This window comes from Kogia breviceps, chromosome 19 (assembly GCF_026419965.1).
Source record: "Kogia breviceps isolate mKogBre1 chromosome 19, mKogBre1 haplotype 1, whole genome shotgun sequence".
NCBI classification, from domain to species: Eukaryota; Metazoa; Chordata; class Mammalia; order Artiodactyla; family Physeteridae; genus Kogia; species Kogia breviceps.
Window position 1 is genome coordinate 35,729,217 of NC_081328.1, and position 20,559 is coordinate 35,749,775.

The 20,559-nt window shown below is 38.5% G+C and overlaps 1 protein-coding gene and 1 non-coding gene across 2 annotated transcripts in view; both read left to right on the top strand.

Moving 5' to 3' along the window:
• Positions 1-277: 277 nt before the first annotated feature.
• Positions 278-20,559, top strand: part of SKAP1 (src kinase associated phosphoprotein 1) — a 267,412-nt gene continuing 247,130 nt past the window's right edge. The window contains exon 1 of the mRNA XM_067022143.1: positions 278-428. Within this exon, the coding sequence (XP_066878244.1) occupies positions 380-428 (49 nt within the window). The 5' untranslated portion in view covers positions 278-379. The remainder of the gene's footprint in view (positions 429-20,559) is intronic.
• On the top strand, positions 10,537-10,664 carry LOC131747160 (small nucleolar RNA SNORA49). Its single transcript, XR_009332790.1, has one exon. It is a non-coding gene; the product is annotated as a small nucleolar RNA SNORA49 (small nucleolar RNA).

Consider the following 20,559-nt stretch of genomic DNA (forward strand, 5'->3'; position numbering starts at 1 on the left):
GAGCCTCATTTCGGCGCCACGGTGGCTTTTCAACCTGCCCCCCAGGCCCGCTGTCCGGGACTTAAGATGGGGAGCCTCCTGGGGACGGGATGCCTGGGGGTGGCGTCGCGTCTTTGTTTTGACCGGGGGCTGGGGGGTTGGTGCGCGGGGCGGCCGTCTCCTCCCTCAGGCACCGCCGTGAGGGCCGCGGGCCCCGCGCACAGGTGTCGCCACTGCCCCGGCGTCCCGCCCGCGGCGCGCCGCTTCCTGAGCGCGCCCCGCCCTGCGGCTCAGCCCCGCGGCGCAGGCGACGGAGGGCCAGGTGCCGCTGCAGCCTGCCCGCCCGCCCGCCCGCCCGCCCGCCCGCCTGCCTGCCCGGCCCTCTCCCGCCGCCCGCCACATGCAGGCCGCCGCCGCCCTCCCGGAGGAGATCCTTTGGCTCCTGGAAGGTAACGCCCCGCCGGGAGTCTCACGTGCCGAGCCCGGCAGCAGCCGAGACGACAGCGGCTCCCAAGGCCGGCCTTCCCCGTCAGCTCCCTCACCCACCGCCTTCTAGAACCTCGAGGCTGCCAGAGTACTGACTCTGCAGAGCCAGCTGTTCATCTCCCGCTCAGGGTCCCTTTCACTCGCCTCAGTAACACATTTTCTTTTTCCTCAAGGCGTCTCCACCTTCCACTTAGCCTCCAGGCTTCTAAGCAAGTTCAGGCCGCGTTCATGGTCCCCGAGCCGCCGTGCTGGCCTTCAAGCTGTCCCTTTCTCCTCGGGACGCCCTGTGTCTATAGGTTTCGCTCTCGTCCCTCTCCCGCCCTGACTCCGTCTGTCCAGCTCGCACGGTACCTTGACCTTCCAGCTTAGAGCGCCCCAGGCTCCCAAGGGGCTGTGAGGGCTCACGGGCTTCTGTCAGCCAAGGCCTGGGCATCCAGACCCTAGGTCCCCTTCACCCGCCTGCAGCTCCGGGGGGGTCCCTCATGCACCTGGGGCAGGCGGATCCTAGTATTACATCTCTTCCCTTTCTAGAAGTGCCCCATTGCGGTGTGTTCAGTCACTAACACTCAACACATCACATCCCGCTGTAACACTCCAGAGTTACAAGATCATCTGCTTGCCTCACACTTTTTCTGGTGAACGTAACTTGCTGTTCCTGTAATTGACCTTCCTGGAAGGATGGGGACCTGGAATCTGTACTTGCATAAGGGTCCCAGGAGGAAACTTCCGAATTAAGCCTTTTGGCATCTATGTGACAAATGGCCTGCTTTGGGCAGGTCATACTTTTGGCAAGCAGTTTTTTTTTTTTTTTTTCAGTTTCTCTCAATTTAATTGGTTTTATATCTCCATTATCTTGTTATCTTGATATAAATGCCTCTTAATCAAATATTTGGCAAGTCTTTTCGGTATGTTTGTGGCACGGTTTCCATTCTGGGTTGCTTCTCTGTAAAAGCTGTCAACTAGGTATTTCTTCTGAGGTGAAGTTTCCAAATTTATTTTACTTATGACTCGAGTGAATCTAAACTTTCAGAATAAAAGTATTTGCAGGGTAAAAGCATCATATGGGTGTCTAAGAAGAAGCAACCCAGCCTTTCCCTCTACTGCTGGTTCAATAATTTCAAGTGTAAAGAGAGGCTCTACATGTCTAGTTTCCAGGAGAGAAGGAACTGTGGCAAAAAGTTTCATTCTGCCCTTGCAGTTAAAGGTATAACCTGATTCTTTTTACTGGTATCTGTCATTTGTTGAGAGGGAACCTATTTTACAACCTAGTTAAACTAGACTTGCATTTTGTGTTCAGCCTTGGTAGAAGATTCCTTTTAATTTTCAGAAGCTTGCAATGCTATCCACTCCTTCAGCATTTTTGATGTGCAGTTCTTTATTGTTCAAAACTGACACTTTGGTAAACAGCTCATTTCTGCACCTGCCACCTTCCTTTAGTTTAGATTATTTTCTTGTTAGCTGACTGTTTTTAATTGAAGTCTTCAGATCTCCTCCTAAAGCAGAACCTTTGTTTGCTGACAAGTAGAGCAGGGTATGAATGGAGATTAATTGCGTGTCACATACTTCTGTATCAAACTTGCTGTGTCTTAACAATCACTGTTGGTGCTCGGGTCTTTAGAATATACGGAGGAGTCTGAGATTAAATTTTAAGGAGCTTTGTTGGTTAATATATTTCTTTAAGGCTTTTTTTTTTAAGTTTGCAATTAGAGTCTGAATCTGAAGTAGAGAGAAAAATGTGAAAGTGGGATTCAACCAATAATTCTATTGAATAGTGTTTGAAGAATATGCTTTTGAAAGGTTCATGTAATCATAGCAACATATTGGTTGTAGGTTTTGTTTTTTATGGAACGCACTCTCTGGTGTAGACCAGCAGAATTATTCATTGTACTACAAATAATTTGTAGATATTATAAACCCATAATGGCTATCCATTTATCGTCTGTTGCTGTTTGTCTCCCCACCCCCCCACACACACACTTTTTAAGGTTAACTGTTGACAGTTAGAAAATATGTAGGTCCTGATCTCTATGTCGTCACTCAGTGGAGGGAGTCACAGGGTGAGAGTGCTGCCACTTTAGTGCTGCCACAGGCGGTGCGGGTGGAGTTTCCACAATGAATTACTACTTTCATAAACCAAGGCATAAGCATTTACACAGTGATTTTAACACTGGCCATCACAGCCCTAACTTAAGCATTTATTTATTTACAACTACATGAGCATAAATGACAGGGGCATTTTTTGACATAATGTGTGTGGTTTGAAAAATAAAATATGCAAAGCATTGTGAAAGGTTTATGCCAAATTTTGCATAATGAAGAAGGGAACAGAAATTCTGAAGGTCTAAAATTAATTTTGTTAAATTTTAAACATTTGAAAATGTTTCATTTGACCAAGAAGCTTCCCTTCTAGGAACCTGTGTTACTCAAATTAAAGGACATGAAGTATGTGTACCAGGATCCATAGTAAATGTCCATGAGCTAGGAAAGGTCAGGTGATGGTATGAATGATTATTCATTTTATGGAATATTTTGCAGCCATTAAAAATGTTGTGGTGGATCTGTATATATTGGCTTGCAAAGTGTCCATAACATATTTTTAAGACTAAAAAGCAAGGTACACCGTAGTATATATAATATACCATTTATGTTTGAAAACAGCAACAAAACCCCATATATTATGTATGTTTGTGTAAGCCTAGGAGGGAGTAAGAAAGAACATACACCAAGCTCCTAACATTGGTTTCCTAAGGAGGGGAGTGAGAGAGTGGGGGAGAGATTATTAATTTTATTTCATACATCTTCATGTTGTTTGAACCATGACAATGACCATGTATTACTTTTGTAATAGGAAGAAACAGCCAGGAAGGTTATTTAAAAGGAAAAGGAACAAAAAAACGAAAAGAAGCTTAGAGAGGTCAGAGTTCGAAAGGGCCATTAACCAGGGTTGTGATTATGCTTTTCTCTTGGTAGCTCTAAGGGTGTGTGGAAGGTGGGGATTTTTTTTTTTTTAATGCTTTCTTGGATTTTGGGCAAATATTAAAGCAGTGAGAGGTTTCTAGGGTGACTCAGGAAACATCTTCCTCAGATAGACTCTGTCAAGCTCTCTTATAGAAATAGTAACTAGTCCATATCAGCAAATAAGTACCTTATAGATAAGTAAAGTGAAGGGCATTTACTGCCTTATTGAAAGAGGAGGAAATATTCAGGTCTGTTTTCAAATAATCAGGCTTCAGATGTAGAAGTTATCTTTTCGTTTTTGTTTGGTGATAACCACGCTGAAAACAAAAACAATGGAGTGCTGGCAGTTTGCATAATCTTTGTTTCACAGATACAGACATAATCAGTTTCTTTCTTGTCTTTCTAGCCCCACTTTTGAAGTCAGAAGCACAAGAGGCAAGTATGAAGGAAGGAGAATAAATATTTCTTTAGTTCACAATTTGTCTTGTGTGATGGAATGGGGCTTACTGACTTCAATAGCTAATAGGTCGCAACTATCTACAAGGTACCTAAATCCTGCTCAGATATGGATTAGAGACAAAATAACATTCACAACTCTGCTGCATTTAGTAGCAATTGCTGCGTTAACGCTGATTCCAATACGCCTATGGTTACTTATTTTTAAACTTCCTTGGAAAGAAGAAGTCATTAATCATTTCCTTCCAGATTGTTCTCCAGATTTGTATTGGTCGATGTAGCCAACCATAAAATCCTTTTCAACATAGTAAAACTCCAACTCTGTGGAACTTGCAGGAGTGAGTTGTGCTGGATAGCTGAAGATATTCTCTTTAAGCACTCTAACTTTTTATTATAAACATTTGTGATCAATTTTTTTCTCAGATGCAATAGGAACTTTTCACACTTCCTCAACCAACCAGTCTGTGTTCAAAGGCACCTCCTCTGAACACTATAACTCAGAGTTTTTATAGCGAATATCATTTATCATACTTTATGGGAATATTGAGTTGTTTAGGGATTTTTCTGCCATAATTGCCCCTGGACTGCTCTGTGAATGTCTGTTTTACGTTTTAATTTTTGTCATTTTTTTTTCCTACTGTTAGACCAGGCCTATCACTTTCCACTGCTCTCAGTGTATCTGTATCCCCAATGCTATCAGAACATCAGATAATTAAGTTCATTGGAATTAAGATATGTATGAAAGAAAGTATGAAGGGCTCTCTTGATGAACCCAGTACCCAAACCATTAGGCCTGCACTTTGTAACATGTACTGTGGCTGTTCAGAGTCATTTTTACTTAATTTTTGATACTGGGTTGTCTTCTAGATAGGTGATGTTACTGTTCTGTTGAATTCTGAAAGGTATATGACCATACTTCTATTTCTTTTTTGTTAAATTTCTTGGTTATAAGAGCAATAATGTTCATTGTAGAAAATTTAGAAAACACAAGGATATACAGCCACCCATAGTCAACGATTGTTAAATTTCCATTTATTTCTTTCAGTTATTATTATTTGTACATACTTTAAAAGTTGTGACATATTGTGTGTATAGTTTTGTATACTGATTTTTCCACTGATAGTTTTTCATTTGCTATGGTCTCCTGAGCATTTTCTTAGATCACAAGTTCTTTTCTTTCTTTTGAGTGATTTTGAAGTTATACGTCCTGGTTTTATTCCACTGATAGTTTTACCTTTATGGGAAAAAAACCCACAAAAACATTTCCCTCTGATTAGCAACGATAAGAAAGAAATAGTATCTTCTAGCTCTTTCCTCCTGTATGAAATGTGAAATTGCTGATATGATCTTGAATTTTAGACTCAGAATTATTAATGTTTTATTGTGTATATTAGATTACAATAATTATTTTTTGACATTTGCATAATATCTAAAACCATAGCTATAATAATATTTTTTTTCCTGTTTAACTTGTTCATTGCTTACTTTTTGTATCATGGCTTTTTCATTCTTGAACTCTTTATCTCAGATATTTAGACTTTGCTAAAACAGTAGCCACTGGCCACATGTGGCTATTTAAATTTAAATTAACTAAAATTGGGCTTCCCTGGTGGCGCAGTGGTTGACAATCCGCCTGCCGATGCAGGGGACACGGGTTCGTGCCCTGGTCCGGGAAGATCCCACATGCCGTGGAGCGGCTGGGCCCATGAGCCATGGCCGCTGAGCCTGTGCGTCCAGAGCCTGTGCTCCGCAACGGGAGAGGCCACAGCAGTGAGAGGCCCACATACTGCAAAAAAAAAAAAAAAAAAAAATTAACTAAAATTAAATAAAACCAAAAAAATCAGTTATGCCATTGCACTAGCTACATTTCAGCTGCTCAGTAGCCACAGTGCCTGCTGTATTGGACAGTGCATAAAACCCTACTAGATGACAATTGAGAATATAATGCTGAGTGAATTTCTCAGGAAGGGTACTTTGATAGTACCCTTACTGAGCCCCTCCAAGTTTGAGTATGTGTTTATCTAGTTTCATATAAACTTAGCTGTGGGCATGAGGTTCTAGGGTCACACTCTTTCCCTTTCTTCCCCTTTCTCTCAACTTAACCTCTCGACGTTTTACCCTTATCTTCTGGTCTTCGATTTTGTGGAGGAGAAGTCTGATGCCAGCCTGATATATTTCTTTTATAACCCTTTCCTCCCACCACCTGCCTGGATGTTTATAGGATATTTTTCTTTGCTCTCAAAAATGTCACTAGATAATTTCAGGGTTTTAGACTTTTTAATAATTTTGCCTGGTATGTAGTGAACCCTTTTGATCTAAAGACTCAGGTCTTTAACTTGAGAAAGTTTTTTCTATTGTCATTGCTTCTACTCCATCTCTTTTATTCTGTCAAACTAGGATTTATATTATAAATATATTAGTCCCTGATATATTCTCTGTGTTTCATCTCTTTTATTGTCTCATCCGTCAGTGACTTCATTACAGTTTTAAATTCAGCATTTATTTATTTAAAATGAATTTCCATGTGTTCTTTCCTCATCACTCATTGTTTCATTTTCATTACATCTGTAAATCTGGCTTATAGGCATAATGACTTTTTGAATGTTGTTGAAAATATGATTAGAAATTTTCTAAACATTTCTGTTCTTTAATAATAAATCTACTTCAGAGGAAGACATTTTCTCTAGTTCTTCAAGATATAGTTTTCTTTTTGAACTTTGTTTTCTCATAGGTCCTGTATATTTTTTTTGTGATAAGTTTGCCTAGGTTCAAATCCTGACTCTGCCACTTTCTTACTAGTATTTAACTTTGGGTCTTAGCTGTAAAATGGGAATAATAATAGTACCTATCTCATAGAATTTATATGAGGAATAAAGGACTAATATTTGAAAAGAACTTAGAATAATATCTAGAATGTATTACACACCATATGTTTGGTAAATAAAATTAAAATTTTTTTTTCTTTGAGGAAGTCCTATTGGTCTCTCTTCTTGCAGCTGCCTCTCCACAGGAAAACTCCTAGGCGTGGCCTTTTTTAAAAAAAAATAAATTTATTTATTTAATTTATTTATTTTTGGCTGCTGTTGGGCTCTAGAGTGCAGGCTTCAGTAGTTGTGGTGCACAGGCTTAGTTGCTCCACGGCATGTGGGATCTTCCTGGACCAGGGATCAAACCCGTGTCCCCTGTATTGGCAGGCAGATTCTTAACCACCGCACCACCAGGGAAGTCCCTAGGCATGGCCTTTTGCTTGGGTTGGTGGTTCAACCTTAACCTTGCTACTCCAAATTAGGGGAGGTTTGTAGGGGTTCTTTCAGGATCTTCTTCATTTCCTTCCTTCCTTAGATCAGAGTCCAGTGATATTTCTATGAGAAACTTTTTGGAGAAAGGAGAGAGAAAGTTAGCTTCCCTGCTAACTTAAGAAAGACATGTGTTCCTTACCTTGTTATAGAATGCTTTGTATGTGTGTGTATTTGTGTAAAAATGGTATTTTTGTACTACTTGTCAGTTGAAAAAAAAATGAAAGGTTTAATCTTGCCCTTCTCCCTTTCTGTTTTTATAAACAGAACTATTTTTTTAATTGGTAGAAATATTTTAGTTTCATTGTGGGTATAGCCTAGATGTTAACTGGGCTGCCCAGGCCTTTTGAACTCTAGGCAAGATCTACTCCCCATTGTGGAAGCCCATACATCTCCTCAAGATCTGGGTAATTCTCAAGTGGCATGCATTCTCAAGGTTACTTTTGCTTTCAGGGTCCCCTCCTTCCATGTGTGCTTTCTGTAGGCCTAAACTAGCAGTTCCCAAATGGGGTGATTTTGTCCCATGGGGGCATTTGGCAACACTTGGAGACATTTTTTGTTGTCACAGCTGGGGAGGGTGCTATTGGCACCTAATGGGTAGAGGCCAGGGATGCTGCTCAGCTTCCTACAATGCATAGGATAGCCTCCACAACGAAGAATTATCCAGCCCCAAATGTCATTAGTGCCAAGGTTGAGAAACCATGGCCTTGACATATATCCTTGCCTTCAATTTCCACAAAGACCTACCCACATGAAGTCCCTGTGAGTGTAGAAGACATCACTGGGGAGTCAGAGGGTGCAGGGAGAGGGAGGAAGGATTTCCACTGCAGTAATGCAAACGATTTCAAATTGAATATTAGGCATTCCTATTCCTAAACCCCCTTTTCCCACTCCAGTCATCAGACAGTGCCCTCTGGCCTTTCACCTGATGCAGTTCTCAGCCTTATGCTTTCTCACTGGCACTTTCTCCCTTTATCCTATCTGGAGCAAAACAACAACAAAAAATTTCTTTCCCTTGCTACATGGAAAGGCAGTTTAGCTATCTGTTTAATGGTTTAGGTTCCCACCAACACCCACACATGGAGAAACAAGTTACTTTGCCAAACCATGGCGATTCTCTTCCTAAGAGGAATTCTAGTGCAAGCTATTAAGATAATAACATTTTAATCTCATTATATAAGTGTAATACTTAAACAATTTTTAATCATTTTAAATACAGGAAAAATAAGATAAGTTTCAAGTTTTACCATCATCTGAGAATCTTAACATATTGACATAACTATCATAGATCTAATTTTTTTCACATTATAAACTATTACACTGTACAGAAATCCTATAATTTCAGCTACGTTTATTCATATTTATTTCCCCTGTGTTTCCAAGTTCATTGCTTGCTTTTCCAGTTTGTCAGTGCTGCATTATAAGTTAGGTGATTATAACAGATGGCTTTTCAGGTTTGGAGTCTTTGAGTTCCACTGTTTAATTTTACTATCCAGCTTTTACATGGAACATAGGACAGATGTGGGCTTAGAAACAGAGTGGTCTTAGCATCCAGAGAGCAAGCTTTCCTGAAAGCTTATGGCTTTGATAAAATCATTTATGACTTACTTAAATTCTCATCTAGGGTCTCCTCCTAACATTGTTGATATTCTAATATTAGTATGTTATAGGGAAATAAAAATTTTATTCACATAATAGGAGCTTTACTAAAATGTATCCAGTGGCACATATTTATACATACTTAAACCAGTATAGTAGTTGAGTTGGAATTAATTAAGGTACTGTATATTATAAATCAAGTATGAGAAGTATCCTGGATACTTAGAAAGCTACAGAAAATCTCTCTTAACTGCATTGTAATAAACATCCTTAAAATCACTCTCTCTTTAAAGTAAATTTTCCTTTTTGATAACTCTTTGTGTGAGCCTCTTCATCCATCGATTCCTCCCTCTCTTTCTTTCTTCCTTCCTTCCCAGTACTTTATTAGGGTATGATTTACGTACATAAAATGCACTAATGTTAAGTGTTACAACTGGATGACTTTCATGTATGTATGACTGTGTGACTGTGTGACTACAACCCACATCAAGACATAAACATTTCCATCTCCCTAGAAGGTTTCCTTTCCAGTTCTGGAACTTCATAGATCAGTATGATCTCTTTTGTGTCTGTCCTCAGCATAATGTTTTTGAGAGTTATCCATGTTGTTCTGTGTATCAGATTTATCTTATCCTTTTGCTAAGTAGTATTCCATTGTGTGAATATTCCACAGTCTGTTTATCCATTCTTCTTCTGATGAACATTGAGTTGTTCAGTTTTGGGTTATTATGAATATAGCTGCTATAAGCATTCTTGTATAACTTGTTTTGTAACATAAACACTCATTTCTCCTGGATAAATATCTAGGAGTGGAATTACTTGGTCGTAGGGTATGAATACATTTAATTTTATTGGAAACTCCAGTTTCCCAAAGTGATTGTTCCTATTTTACAATCCCACCAACAGTGTATGAAAATTCCAAGTGCTCCATTTCTTCACCAACACTTGATGTTGTGGTCTTTTTATTTTTAGATATTCTGGTAGATGTTATGGTCCATGTATTTTTTTAATTACAAAAATAACTTATGGATACATTTTTATTGTAGAATATTTGCACAGCATACAAGTATATAGACTACTTGACCTAGCCACAGCAATCAGACAAGAAAAAGAAATAAAAGGTATCCAAGCTGGAAGGGAAGAGATAAAATTGTCATTATATGCAGATGACATGATACTCTATAGAGAAGACCCTAAAGACTCCACACAAAAACTATTAGAACTGATAAATGAATTCAGCAAGGTAGCAGGTTACAAGATTAATATACAGAAATCTGTTGAATTTTTTTTACACTAACAATGAAATATAAGAAAGAGAAAGTGAAAAAACAATCCCATTTAAAATTGTGTCAAAAAAGTACCTAGGAATAAACCTAACCAAGGAGGTGAAAGACCTATATGCAGAGAACTATAAAACAGTGATAACAGAAATTGAAAATGATTCAAAGAAATGGAAAGATAGCCCATGCTCTTTGATTGGAAGAATTAATATTGTTAAAATGGCCATACTACCCAAAGCAACATACAGATTTAATGTGATCCCTATCAAACTACCCATGACATTTTTCACACAACTAGAACAAATAATCTTAAACTTTTTATGGAACCACAAAAGACCCAGAATTTCCAAAGCAATCCTGAGGAAAAAGAACAATGCTGGAGGCATAACCCTCCCAGGCTTCAGACAATATTCAAAGCTACAGTAATCAAAACAGCATGGTAGGGCTTCCCTGGTGGCGCAGTGGTTAAGAATCTGCCTGCCCTCCCTCAGCCTTACTCCAGGGGCTTTTGCTGTAAAGCACCTGGCATTGCTGGAGGGTACATGAACGAGCACACATCCCTCCCCAGGGAGACTGCTGTCCTGTGGGGCCCACTCGTGGAGCTGACAGTACAGGTCAGGTGGGGTCAGACACTTTCCTTTCTGTACCTGCTGACTGGCGACGCTTAAACAGGGTAGAGGCGTTGGCAACCAGTAAGCGAGAGATGCCACACATGCCCAGAAGAGCCAGAATAAAATGCTAAAGTCCGGTGCAGTTGGAACATGGAGCTCATGTCAAAAGAAACACAAACGGAACAGTTCTGTTATGAAATAATTTCTAACTGATAAGTACCAGAACATGTCAGAGGTTTCCTGTTGTTTGGCAGGAATGCTAACTCGGGGTTATACTTCGCCTCAGGAAAAAAAAAAAAGAATCTGCCTGCCAATGCAGGGGACACGGGTTTGAGCCCTGGTCCTGGAAGATCCCACATGCTGCGGAGCAACTAAGCCTGTGCGCCACAACTACTGAGCCTGTGCTCTAGAGCCCACGAGCCACAACTACTCAGCCCGCGTGCCCCAACTACTGAAGCCTGTGCGTCTAGAGCCCGTGCTCTGCAATAAGAGAAGCCACCGCAATGAGAAGCCCACGCACCACAAAGAGTAGCCCCTGCTCGCTGCAACTAGAGAAAGCCTGCATGCAGCAGCAAAGACCCAACACAGCCAAAAATAAATAAATAAATAAAATAAACTTATTTTAAAAAAACCCAGCATGGTATTGGCACAAAAACAGACATACAGATCAATGGAACAGAATAGAGAGCCGAGAAATAAACACATTCTTCAGTTCAATTAATCTTTGACAAAGGAAGCAAGCATACACAATGGAGAAAAGACAACCTCTTCAGCAAGTGGTGTTGGGAGAGCTGGACAGCCTCATGTAAATCAGTAACGTACATTAGAACACTCCCTCCCATCATACACAAAAATAAACTCAAAATGGCTTAAAGACTTAAATATAAGACATGACATCATAGGACGCCTAGAAGAGAATACAGGCAATTCTCTGACATAAATCGTAGCAGTGTTTTCTTAGATCAGTCTCCCAAGGCAATAGAAATAAAAGCAAAAGTAAACAAATGGGTCCTAATCAAACTTATAAGCATTTGCACAGCAAAGGAAACCATAAACAAAACAAAACAAAACAAAAAGCCTAACAGAATGGGAAAAAATATTTGCAAACTGTGGGACCAAAAAGGGCTTAATTTCCAAAATAAACAGCTTATACAACTCAATATGAAAAAAACAACTCAATCGAAAAATGGACAGAAGAACTAAATAGACATTTCTACAAAGAAGGCAACCAGATGGGCAACAGGCACATGAAAAGATGCTCAACATCGCTAATTATTAGAGAAATGCAAATCAAAACTACAACGAGGTGTATCACCTCACACCAGTCAGAATGGCCATCATCAAAAAGTCTACAAATAATAAATACTGGAGAGGGCGTGGAGAAAAGGGAATCCTCCTATACTGTTGGTGGGAATGTAAATTGGTGCAGCCACTATGGAAAACTGTATGGAGGTTCCTTAAAAAACTAAAAATAGAACTACCATATGATCCAGCAATCGCACTCTTGGGCATATATCTGGAAAAGATGAAAACTCTAATTTGAAAAGATATATGCACCCCAGTGTTCATAGCAACACTATTTACAATAGCCAAGAGCTGGAAGCAACCTAAGTGTCCATCAACAGACGAATGGATAAAGATGTGACACACACACACACACACACACACACACACACACACACACACTGGAATATTACTCATCCATAAAAGGAATGAAATATTGCAATTTGCAGCAACATGGATGGGCCTAGAGATTACTGTATTAAGTGAAGTAAGTCAGAAAGACAAATATACCACTTACATGTGGAATCTAAAAAAATAATACAAATGGACTTATTTACAAAACAGGAACAGACTCACAGACATAGGAAACAAACTTATGGTTACCAAAGGAGAAGGTAGGGTGGTATAAATTAGGAGTATGGTGTTAACAGATATGCACCACTATATATAAAATAGATAAACAAGGATTTACTCTATAGCACAGGAAGCTATATTCAATATCTTGTAATAACCTATAATGGAAAAGAATCTGAAAAGGGTATATATATATATATATATATATATATATATATATATATATGTATATATGAATCACTTTGCTGTATACCTGAAGCTAACACAATATTGTAAATCAACTATAGTTCAATGAAAAAAAAAAAGAAAAAATAAGTATATAGACTACTTGGTTTTTTTAAGCATAGCACCATTGGATACCTTTCCATATGAATCTATGTATATATTCATATATATATATTCATTTTTAAACTGCTGCACAGTATTTCAAAATTTTGTAACTATTCACCTATTGAAGGATGTTTAGATCGTTTCCAGACTTTTTTGTATTTCCACAGTGCTGTAGAGAACATATCTGCATCTTTGTGTACATATGCAAATACTTCTGTAGGATAGATTCTTAGACTCTCAAATGGAAGATTGCAGAAGTGTTAATCCTAGATTTGCAGACTGGCCAGTAGTTAAAACTTAATCCAAAGTACTATCTGTGTTTTCGTTCCTGGTTTTTGTTTTCTCTGTGCTGTGAGTATATAGGTATTGTCATTTTTTTTCCCCTTCAGGAGGTAAGAGAATGAAAAATATAAACACCACACATTTCTTGGGTCATGGGGCAGAAACAATCAGCAGGTTGAAGCAAACCACAACCAGAACATGCTGACAGTTTCTCTATTGTATGCTGACAACTTCCTGCAAGCCAAAACAAAGCTGGTGGGTATGATTTTAGCCTTGCCAACAAGTTTTCCCTCTTAACTAAAAGCAAAGTATATATGCCTTAAGGATTAAAACTAATTGCCAGATCGAAAATTTAATGCAAGGTTTAAAACAAGTCTAAGCAAACTAAAAGTCATTTTACCCCCCTATGATACTTTTATTTAATTGGTGTGAAAATATGCAAGACAAGGTTTCTATGAAGTCTTCCATCGTTAGAATAGAAAAATTAACACTAAAGTTTCAGAGGTTTGATTTTAGTGAGATATTTAAGTCACTGCAGAAATACTAATGGTCGGATACCTTCAGCATATTTGTAACAAGGAATCAGAAATTATTATTTTTCGTTTGTTTCTACCAGAAGCTGTCAATGAGACTTTGTAGAAGTTGGATCAGCAACCAGGCTGTTTTTTTCTGTAAAATAGCAATATGTTACATAAAGGGATAGTTATAACATTTAATTAAATACCCAGACAAATAGAATACTCAGGCATCTAGAATGAAATGTGGCCTTATGTTACTTCCAAGGTAGAGATCGTTTTGGTTTGGTGGGCATGATTTGCTAGGCATGGCAAAGTGGGTGACCATAGTCTGTTACTGGAAAGGATGTCTTACTTTTAGTGGCTCACTCAAGGAAGTCCCGAGGATGATGCAGATCTTTACTCCCTGCCTACTGCATCAATCCAAGCAAAGGACTCCTGGGATGGGTCCCTGAGAGGAGTCCCTCCTCCCTTTCATATCCCCTTCTCTTCTCCACAATCTCAACAAACATTTTCTACACCCCTCCTTTCTCAATACAGGCTCCCATCTCCATCCTAGAGGGGTGATGTCTTATCTTTAAGGCTTTTTTACTCCTTCAAAATGTTCAGAGTGAAGCATCTATAAGATAAATTAAACATTTTGATTAGAAAAAAACACTAGGTATCATTGAAAATTTAAGAGATGAGGCTGAAGTAGTATCCTACTCCTACAATTTTTTTAAAAATAGTGAATAGATTGTTTTCTAACGTTTAATTAGGTATTTTCTTTTAGACCCCTTTTTTTATGCGAAAAAAAAACCATGTTCTTTAGGTTGATTTCCAGGCCAGCCCATTTAAAACAACTATTTTGTGTCCCTCTTTGTTAGTGGGAACACACCCTTTATCCCCTGCTCCCTAACTCCAGGCTCTGATGTTGGTGTTGTGACTGGGGAGTGACTCCAATGGGCAGGTCTGGAAAAGGTATGAGGAGGTGGGTGGGAGCTAGGTTGTGGTTCCCAGGATTAGGGAGGAGACTATTTAATGAGTCAGAATGAGTGCAGGACTGGGCCTCACCTAGCGGGGAGGTGAGAGCCAGTGCAGGGACCCAGAGCAAAAGGAGAACAGAATTTCCTCTCCTCATCTCCCTCTCTTCCTCTCCTGTCTCCTTACTTCCGACCCCATCTCCCATTGAGAGCGTGGCTGCCAACAGGCTTGGGCATGCTATGGTAAGAGGAGGGGGCTATGAGATGGGGTGAGGAGTGATGATGGAAGTCAGCAGAAGGTTGTTGAAGTATAATGACTATCAAAGCAGCAGCAGTGAGAGAATGGATATTTCTGTGATTGTGCCCAGCCAGGACAACCATTCACATTTAAAAAGTATTTGCAAGTACTTGGGGACTTTTTAAAAAAAATCTAAATAGAGGGTCTGAAATACTGCCCAGCATTAAACTTAATAGAATTAATTTGATGAGTCATTTTAGCCTATGCCAACACTTTTTTTTTTTTTTTTTTTTTTTTTGCGGTACATGGGCCTCTCACTGTTGTGGCCTCTCCCGTTGCGGAACACAGGCTCGGGATGCGCAGGCTCAGCGGCCATGGCTCACGGGCCCCGCCGCTCCGCGGCATGTGGGATCTTCCCTGACCGGGGCACGAACCCGTGTCCCCTGCATCGGCAGGCGGACTCTCAACCACTGCGCCACCAGGGAAGCTGTTCTTGCTTTTTAAGAAAATTTGTTTAGGACATTTTGCACACGTCTCTTCTTTTAACTTCAGTTTCACTTTGTTTCAGGTGAATATCTTTTAAATAGTAGTTAAATTAATTGTATCTTTTGACATAGTCTGAAATACTTTGCTTTTATTTTTTCCATTTGTTTCTGTTAACTTTTTAATTTTTTAATTGAGGTATAGTTGATTTACAATATTATATTAGTTTTAGGTATACAACATAGTGATTCAAAATTTTTATACATTTTTCACAATTTATACTTATTATAAAATATTGGCTGTATTCCCTGTGCAGTACAATATATCCTTACAGCTTGTTTTTAATAAGGGAGTCTAACTTTTCACAATTATTGTCATCAGTGATATATAATCTTATTTTATGAGTTTTATCTTTTTTGCTACCTTTTTCTCTTTTTTCTATATTTTACTATATGGACTATTTTTTAAATCTTTTGTTCTACTTTTATTACATTAGTGTTTGAAAAATCATAGTTAAACCCATTTGCTTTAATTATCATTATCCAGGATGGAATAGTACCCATTAGCCCTATGTAAATAAGTAATTTAGCATGTTTTTCTTCTTCTCTATTCCTTTTCTAATTGCATTCAGATGCTTATTACATTTTTTTTACAAACATCTTAATTAAGAATTACTTTTTAAAATAAGTTTTAAACTATACTTAACCACAAGTATCTAGATTTAACTTATTTTGCTGTTTTGAATTTCATCACCACCTCTTTCTGTTGATCAGTGTGTCTTTGAAAAGACATTCTTTCTTCAGAAAAAGACATTCTTTCTTCAGGAAAGAATGTAGGTGGTAGAAATTCAGAGCCACAACTGTTTGAAAATGTTTTGCTGGTCTCCTTCATGTTATATAACCAACATCTTGACTATGCTTAGAATTCTTGAGCACAGTATTTTTCCTTTAAAACACTGTAAAACTTTCATCTTCTAGTGCTTATTTTGTGGAGAGGCCATTTTGACTCTGTTATTTTGTAGACTACTTATTTTTTTCCATGTCGGTGCTTGAGTAATGTTTTCATTTCCCTTCAGTTTTGAAATTTCAGAAGAATATGTGTAGATGTTGTAATTTGTTCATTTATACATTCATTTATATATTTTAACAGCTTCACTGAGATATAGTTCATATGCCGTACACCCTACCCATTTAAAGTGTACAATCCAATGGCTTTTAGTATAGTATTCACAGAGTTGTGCAATCATCACCAAGATAAATTTTAGAACATTTTCATCATCCCCAAATAAAACGTGAACCCCCTTAGTTTTCATTCTCCAGTCTGCCTCCATCTCTCCCAGAGCCCTAGGCATCTGCTAACCTACTTTCTGTTTCTATAGATTTTTGCCTATCCTGTATATTTCATGTAAATGGAATTATACAATATGTAGCCCTTGTGACTGGTTTCTTTGGCGAAATAATGATTTCAGAGATTTATTTGTATTGTAGCATTTCATTTTTTATTGCTGAATAATATTCTGTTGTATAGATATGCCACATTTTATTTATCTATTTATCAGTCGATGGACATTTGGGTTTTGTCCACATATTGGCTATTAAGAATAATGCTTCTCAGAAGACCTAAATAGACATTTCTCCAAAGAAGATATACAGATTGCCAACAAACACATGAAAGGATGCTCAACATCACTAATCATTAGAGAAATGCAAATCAGAACTACAATGAGGTATCACCTCACACCGGTCAGAATGGCCATCATCAAAAAATCTACAAACAAGAAATGCTGGAGAGGGTGTGGAGAAAAGGGAACCCTCTTGCACTGTTGGTGGGGATGGAAATTTATACAGCCACTATGGAGAACAGTATGGAGGTTCCTTAAAAAACTAAAAATAGAACTACCATATGACCCAGCAATCCCACTTCTGGGCATATACCCTGAGAAAACCATAATTCAAAAAGAGTCAACGGGCTTCCCTGGTGGCGCAGTGGTGCCCCGGTCTGGGAGGATCCCACATGCTGCGGAGGGGCTGGGCCCGTGAGCCATGGCCACTGAGCCTGTGCATCCGGAGCCTGCGCTCCGCAAAGGGAGAGGCCACAACAGTGAGAGGCCCGTGTACCACAAAAAAAAAAAAAAAAAAAAAAGAGTCATGTACCACAGTGTTCATCGCAGTACTGTTTACAATAGCCAGGACATGGAAGCAACCTAAGTGTCCATCAACAGATGAATGGAAAAAGAAGATGTGACACATATATACAATGGAATATTACTCAGCCATAAAAAGAAACAAAATTGAGTTATTTGTAATGAGGTGGATAGACCTATAGACTGTCATACAGCGTGAAGTAAGTCAGAAAGAGAAAAGCAAATACTGTATGCTAACGCATATATATGGAATCTAAAAAAAAAAAAAGGTTCTGATGAACCTAGGGGCAGGACAGGAATAAAGACATAGATGTAGAGAATGGACTTGAGGACACAGGGAGGGGGAAGGGTAAGCTGGGACGAACTGAGAGAGTGGCATGGACATATATACACTACCAAGTGTAAAATAGATAGCTAGTGAGAACCAGCTGCATGGCACAGGGAGATCATCAGCTCAGTGCTTTGTGACCCCCTAGAGGGGTGGGATAGGGAGGGTGGGAGAGAGATGCAAGAGGGAGGGGATATGGGGATATATGTGTACGAATAGCTGATTCACTTTGTTATACATCAGAAACTAACACAACATTGTAAACCAATTATACTCCAATAAAGATGCTTAAAAAAATAATGCTGCTATGAACATTTATGTACAAGTTTTTGTTTGAACACCTGTTTTCATTTCTCTTGGGTAATATCTAGTGGTGGAATTGCTGGGTCATATGGTAACTCTCTGTTCAGCCTTTTGAGGAACTGCCAGACATTTACAAAATGGCGGCACCATTTTATATTCCTAATGGCAATGTATGAGGGTCCTAATTTCTCTCCATCTTTGACAGCACTTGTTATTGTCCATCTTCTTAACTGTAGCCATCCTAGTGGATGTAAAGTGGTACCTCATTGTGGTTCATTTTCCTGGTATCAACTGATGTTGAACATCTTTTCATTTGTTTATTGGTCATTTGTATATCTTCTTTGGATAAATGTCTATTTAGATCCTCTGCTTGTTTTAAGATTGGGTTATTTGTCTTTTTATTATTGAGTTGTAAGAGCTTTTTATATTTCTGCATATGTCTCCTATCAGATATATGATTTGCAAAATTTTTCTCACTTTCTTGATAGCATCCTTTGAACCACAATAGTTTTTCATTTTTTTAAAGTCTTTATTGAATTTGTTACAGTATTGCTTCTGTTTTATGTTTTGGTGTTTTGGCTGTGAGGCATATGGGATTTTAGCTCCCCAAGCAGGGATCGAATCTGCAACACCTGCATTGGAAGGTGAAGTCTTAGCCACAGGACCACCGGAGAAGTCCCCAATAGTTTTTTATTTTTGATGTCCAATTTTTTCTTTTGTTTCTTGTTCTTTTGGCATCCATATCTAAGAATCTATTATCTAATCCAAGGTCACAAGGATTTATGCCTATTTTCTTCTAATAGTTTTAGCTTTTACCTTTTATTAACTCAAAATGTGATCCATTTTGAGTTAATTTTTGTATATTGTGTGAGGTAGGTGTCCAACTTCATTTTTTTGCATGTGGATATTCAGTTGTTCCAGCACCATTTGTTGAAAAACTATTCTTTTCCATTGAATTGTCTTTGCATCCTTATCAAAAAAATATTGACTATAAATGTGAGGGGTTACTTCTAAATTCCCAATTCTTTTCCTTTGACCTGTGTGTCTGTTTTTATGCCAGTATTGTATTGTCTTGATTACTGTTGCTTTGTAGTAAGTTTTGAAATCAGAAAATGAGAATCCTCCAAATTTGTTCTTCTTTTTCAAAATTGTTTTGGATATTCTGGGTCTCTTGGATTTCCAAATGAATCATGGGATTAGCTTGTCAATTTCTGCAAAAAAGCCAGCTGAGATTTTTATAGAGATTGCATTGAATCTTTAGATTAATATGGAAATATTCCCATATTAATAGCAGTAAGTCTCATATATGAACATGAGATTCTTCCCATTTATTTAGGCCTTTAATTTCTTTCAATAATATTTTGTAGTTTTCAGAGTTTAAGTTTTATACTTCTCTTGCTAAATTTATTCCTAAGTACTTAATTCTGTTTTATGTTATCTTTTTTAAAAATTAATTTATTTATTTTTATTATTTATTTTATTTTATTTTTTATTTTATTTTATTTTATTTTTTTATGTTTTATGTTATCTTAAATGGAAGTTTCCTAATTTAATTTTCACTTTTTCATTGCTATTATATAGAAATACAACTGATTTTTAAAAACATTTATTTATTTATTGGCTGCACTGGGTCTTCATTGCAGCACGCAGGCTTCTCTAGTTGTGGTGTGCAGGCTCCAGAGTGCGCAGGCTCTCTAGGTGTGGCTCGCAGGATTAGTTGCCCTGCGGCACCTTAGTTCCCCAACCAGGGATCAAACCCGTGTCCCCTGTATTGGAAGGTGGATTCTTAACCACTGGACCACCAGGGAAGTCCCATTACAACTGATTTTTGTGTATTAATCTTGTATCCTGCAAACTTACTGAACTCATTTATTAGACCTAATAGTTTTTCAATGGATTCCTTAGGGTGTTCTATATACAAGATTATGTCATCTGCAAGTAGAGATAGTTTTACCTCTTCCTTTCTAATCTAGACTCTTTTAATTTCATTTCTTGCATAATTGCCCTGGCTAGCACCAGTACAATGTTAAGTATAAGTGGTGAGAGGAGACAGCTTGTCTTGCTGCTGATCTTAGAAGCAGGGAGGAAGCATTCAGTCCTTCACTTGTTGACCTAAAACAATCAACCAACCAGTTATTTTACCAGCAAAATGGGTTTATTTGGGAACAGCAACGACTTGCAATTCAGGATGTGCAATCTATGGTGATCCACAGGCAAATCCAGAGAATAAAAGAAAGGAACTTTCTTTTATAGAGGAGAAGAAGGAGTTGGGAGGGGCAATTATAAACCAAGAGTCCATTGGAGAAAACTGGGAGTTCAAAGTATAATGGCTTTTCATTGACTGAGTTGTGTAACAGTCTCTCATTGGCTGGGCTCTTGCAGGGCAAGGAGAAATTTTTCCTTCCTCCTTCTGGGTAGTAAAGTATCAACATTCTTCCTGTTGGAGATACAAA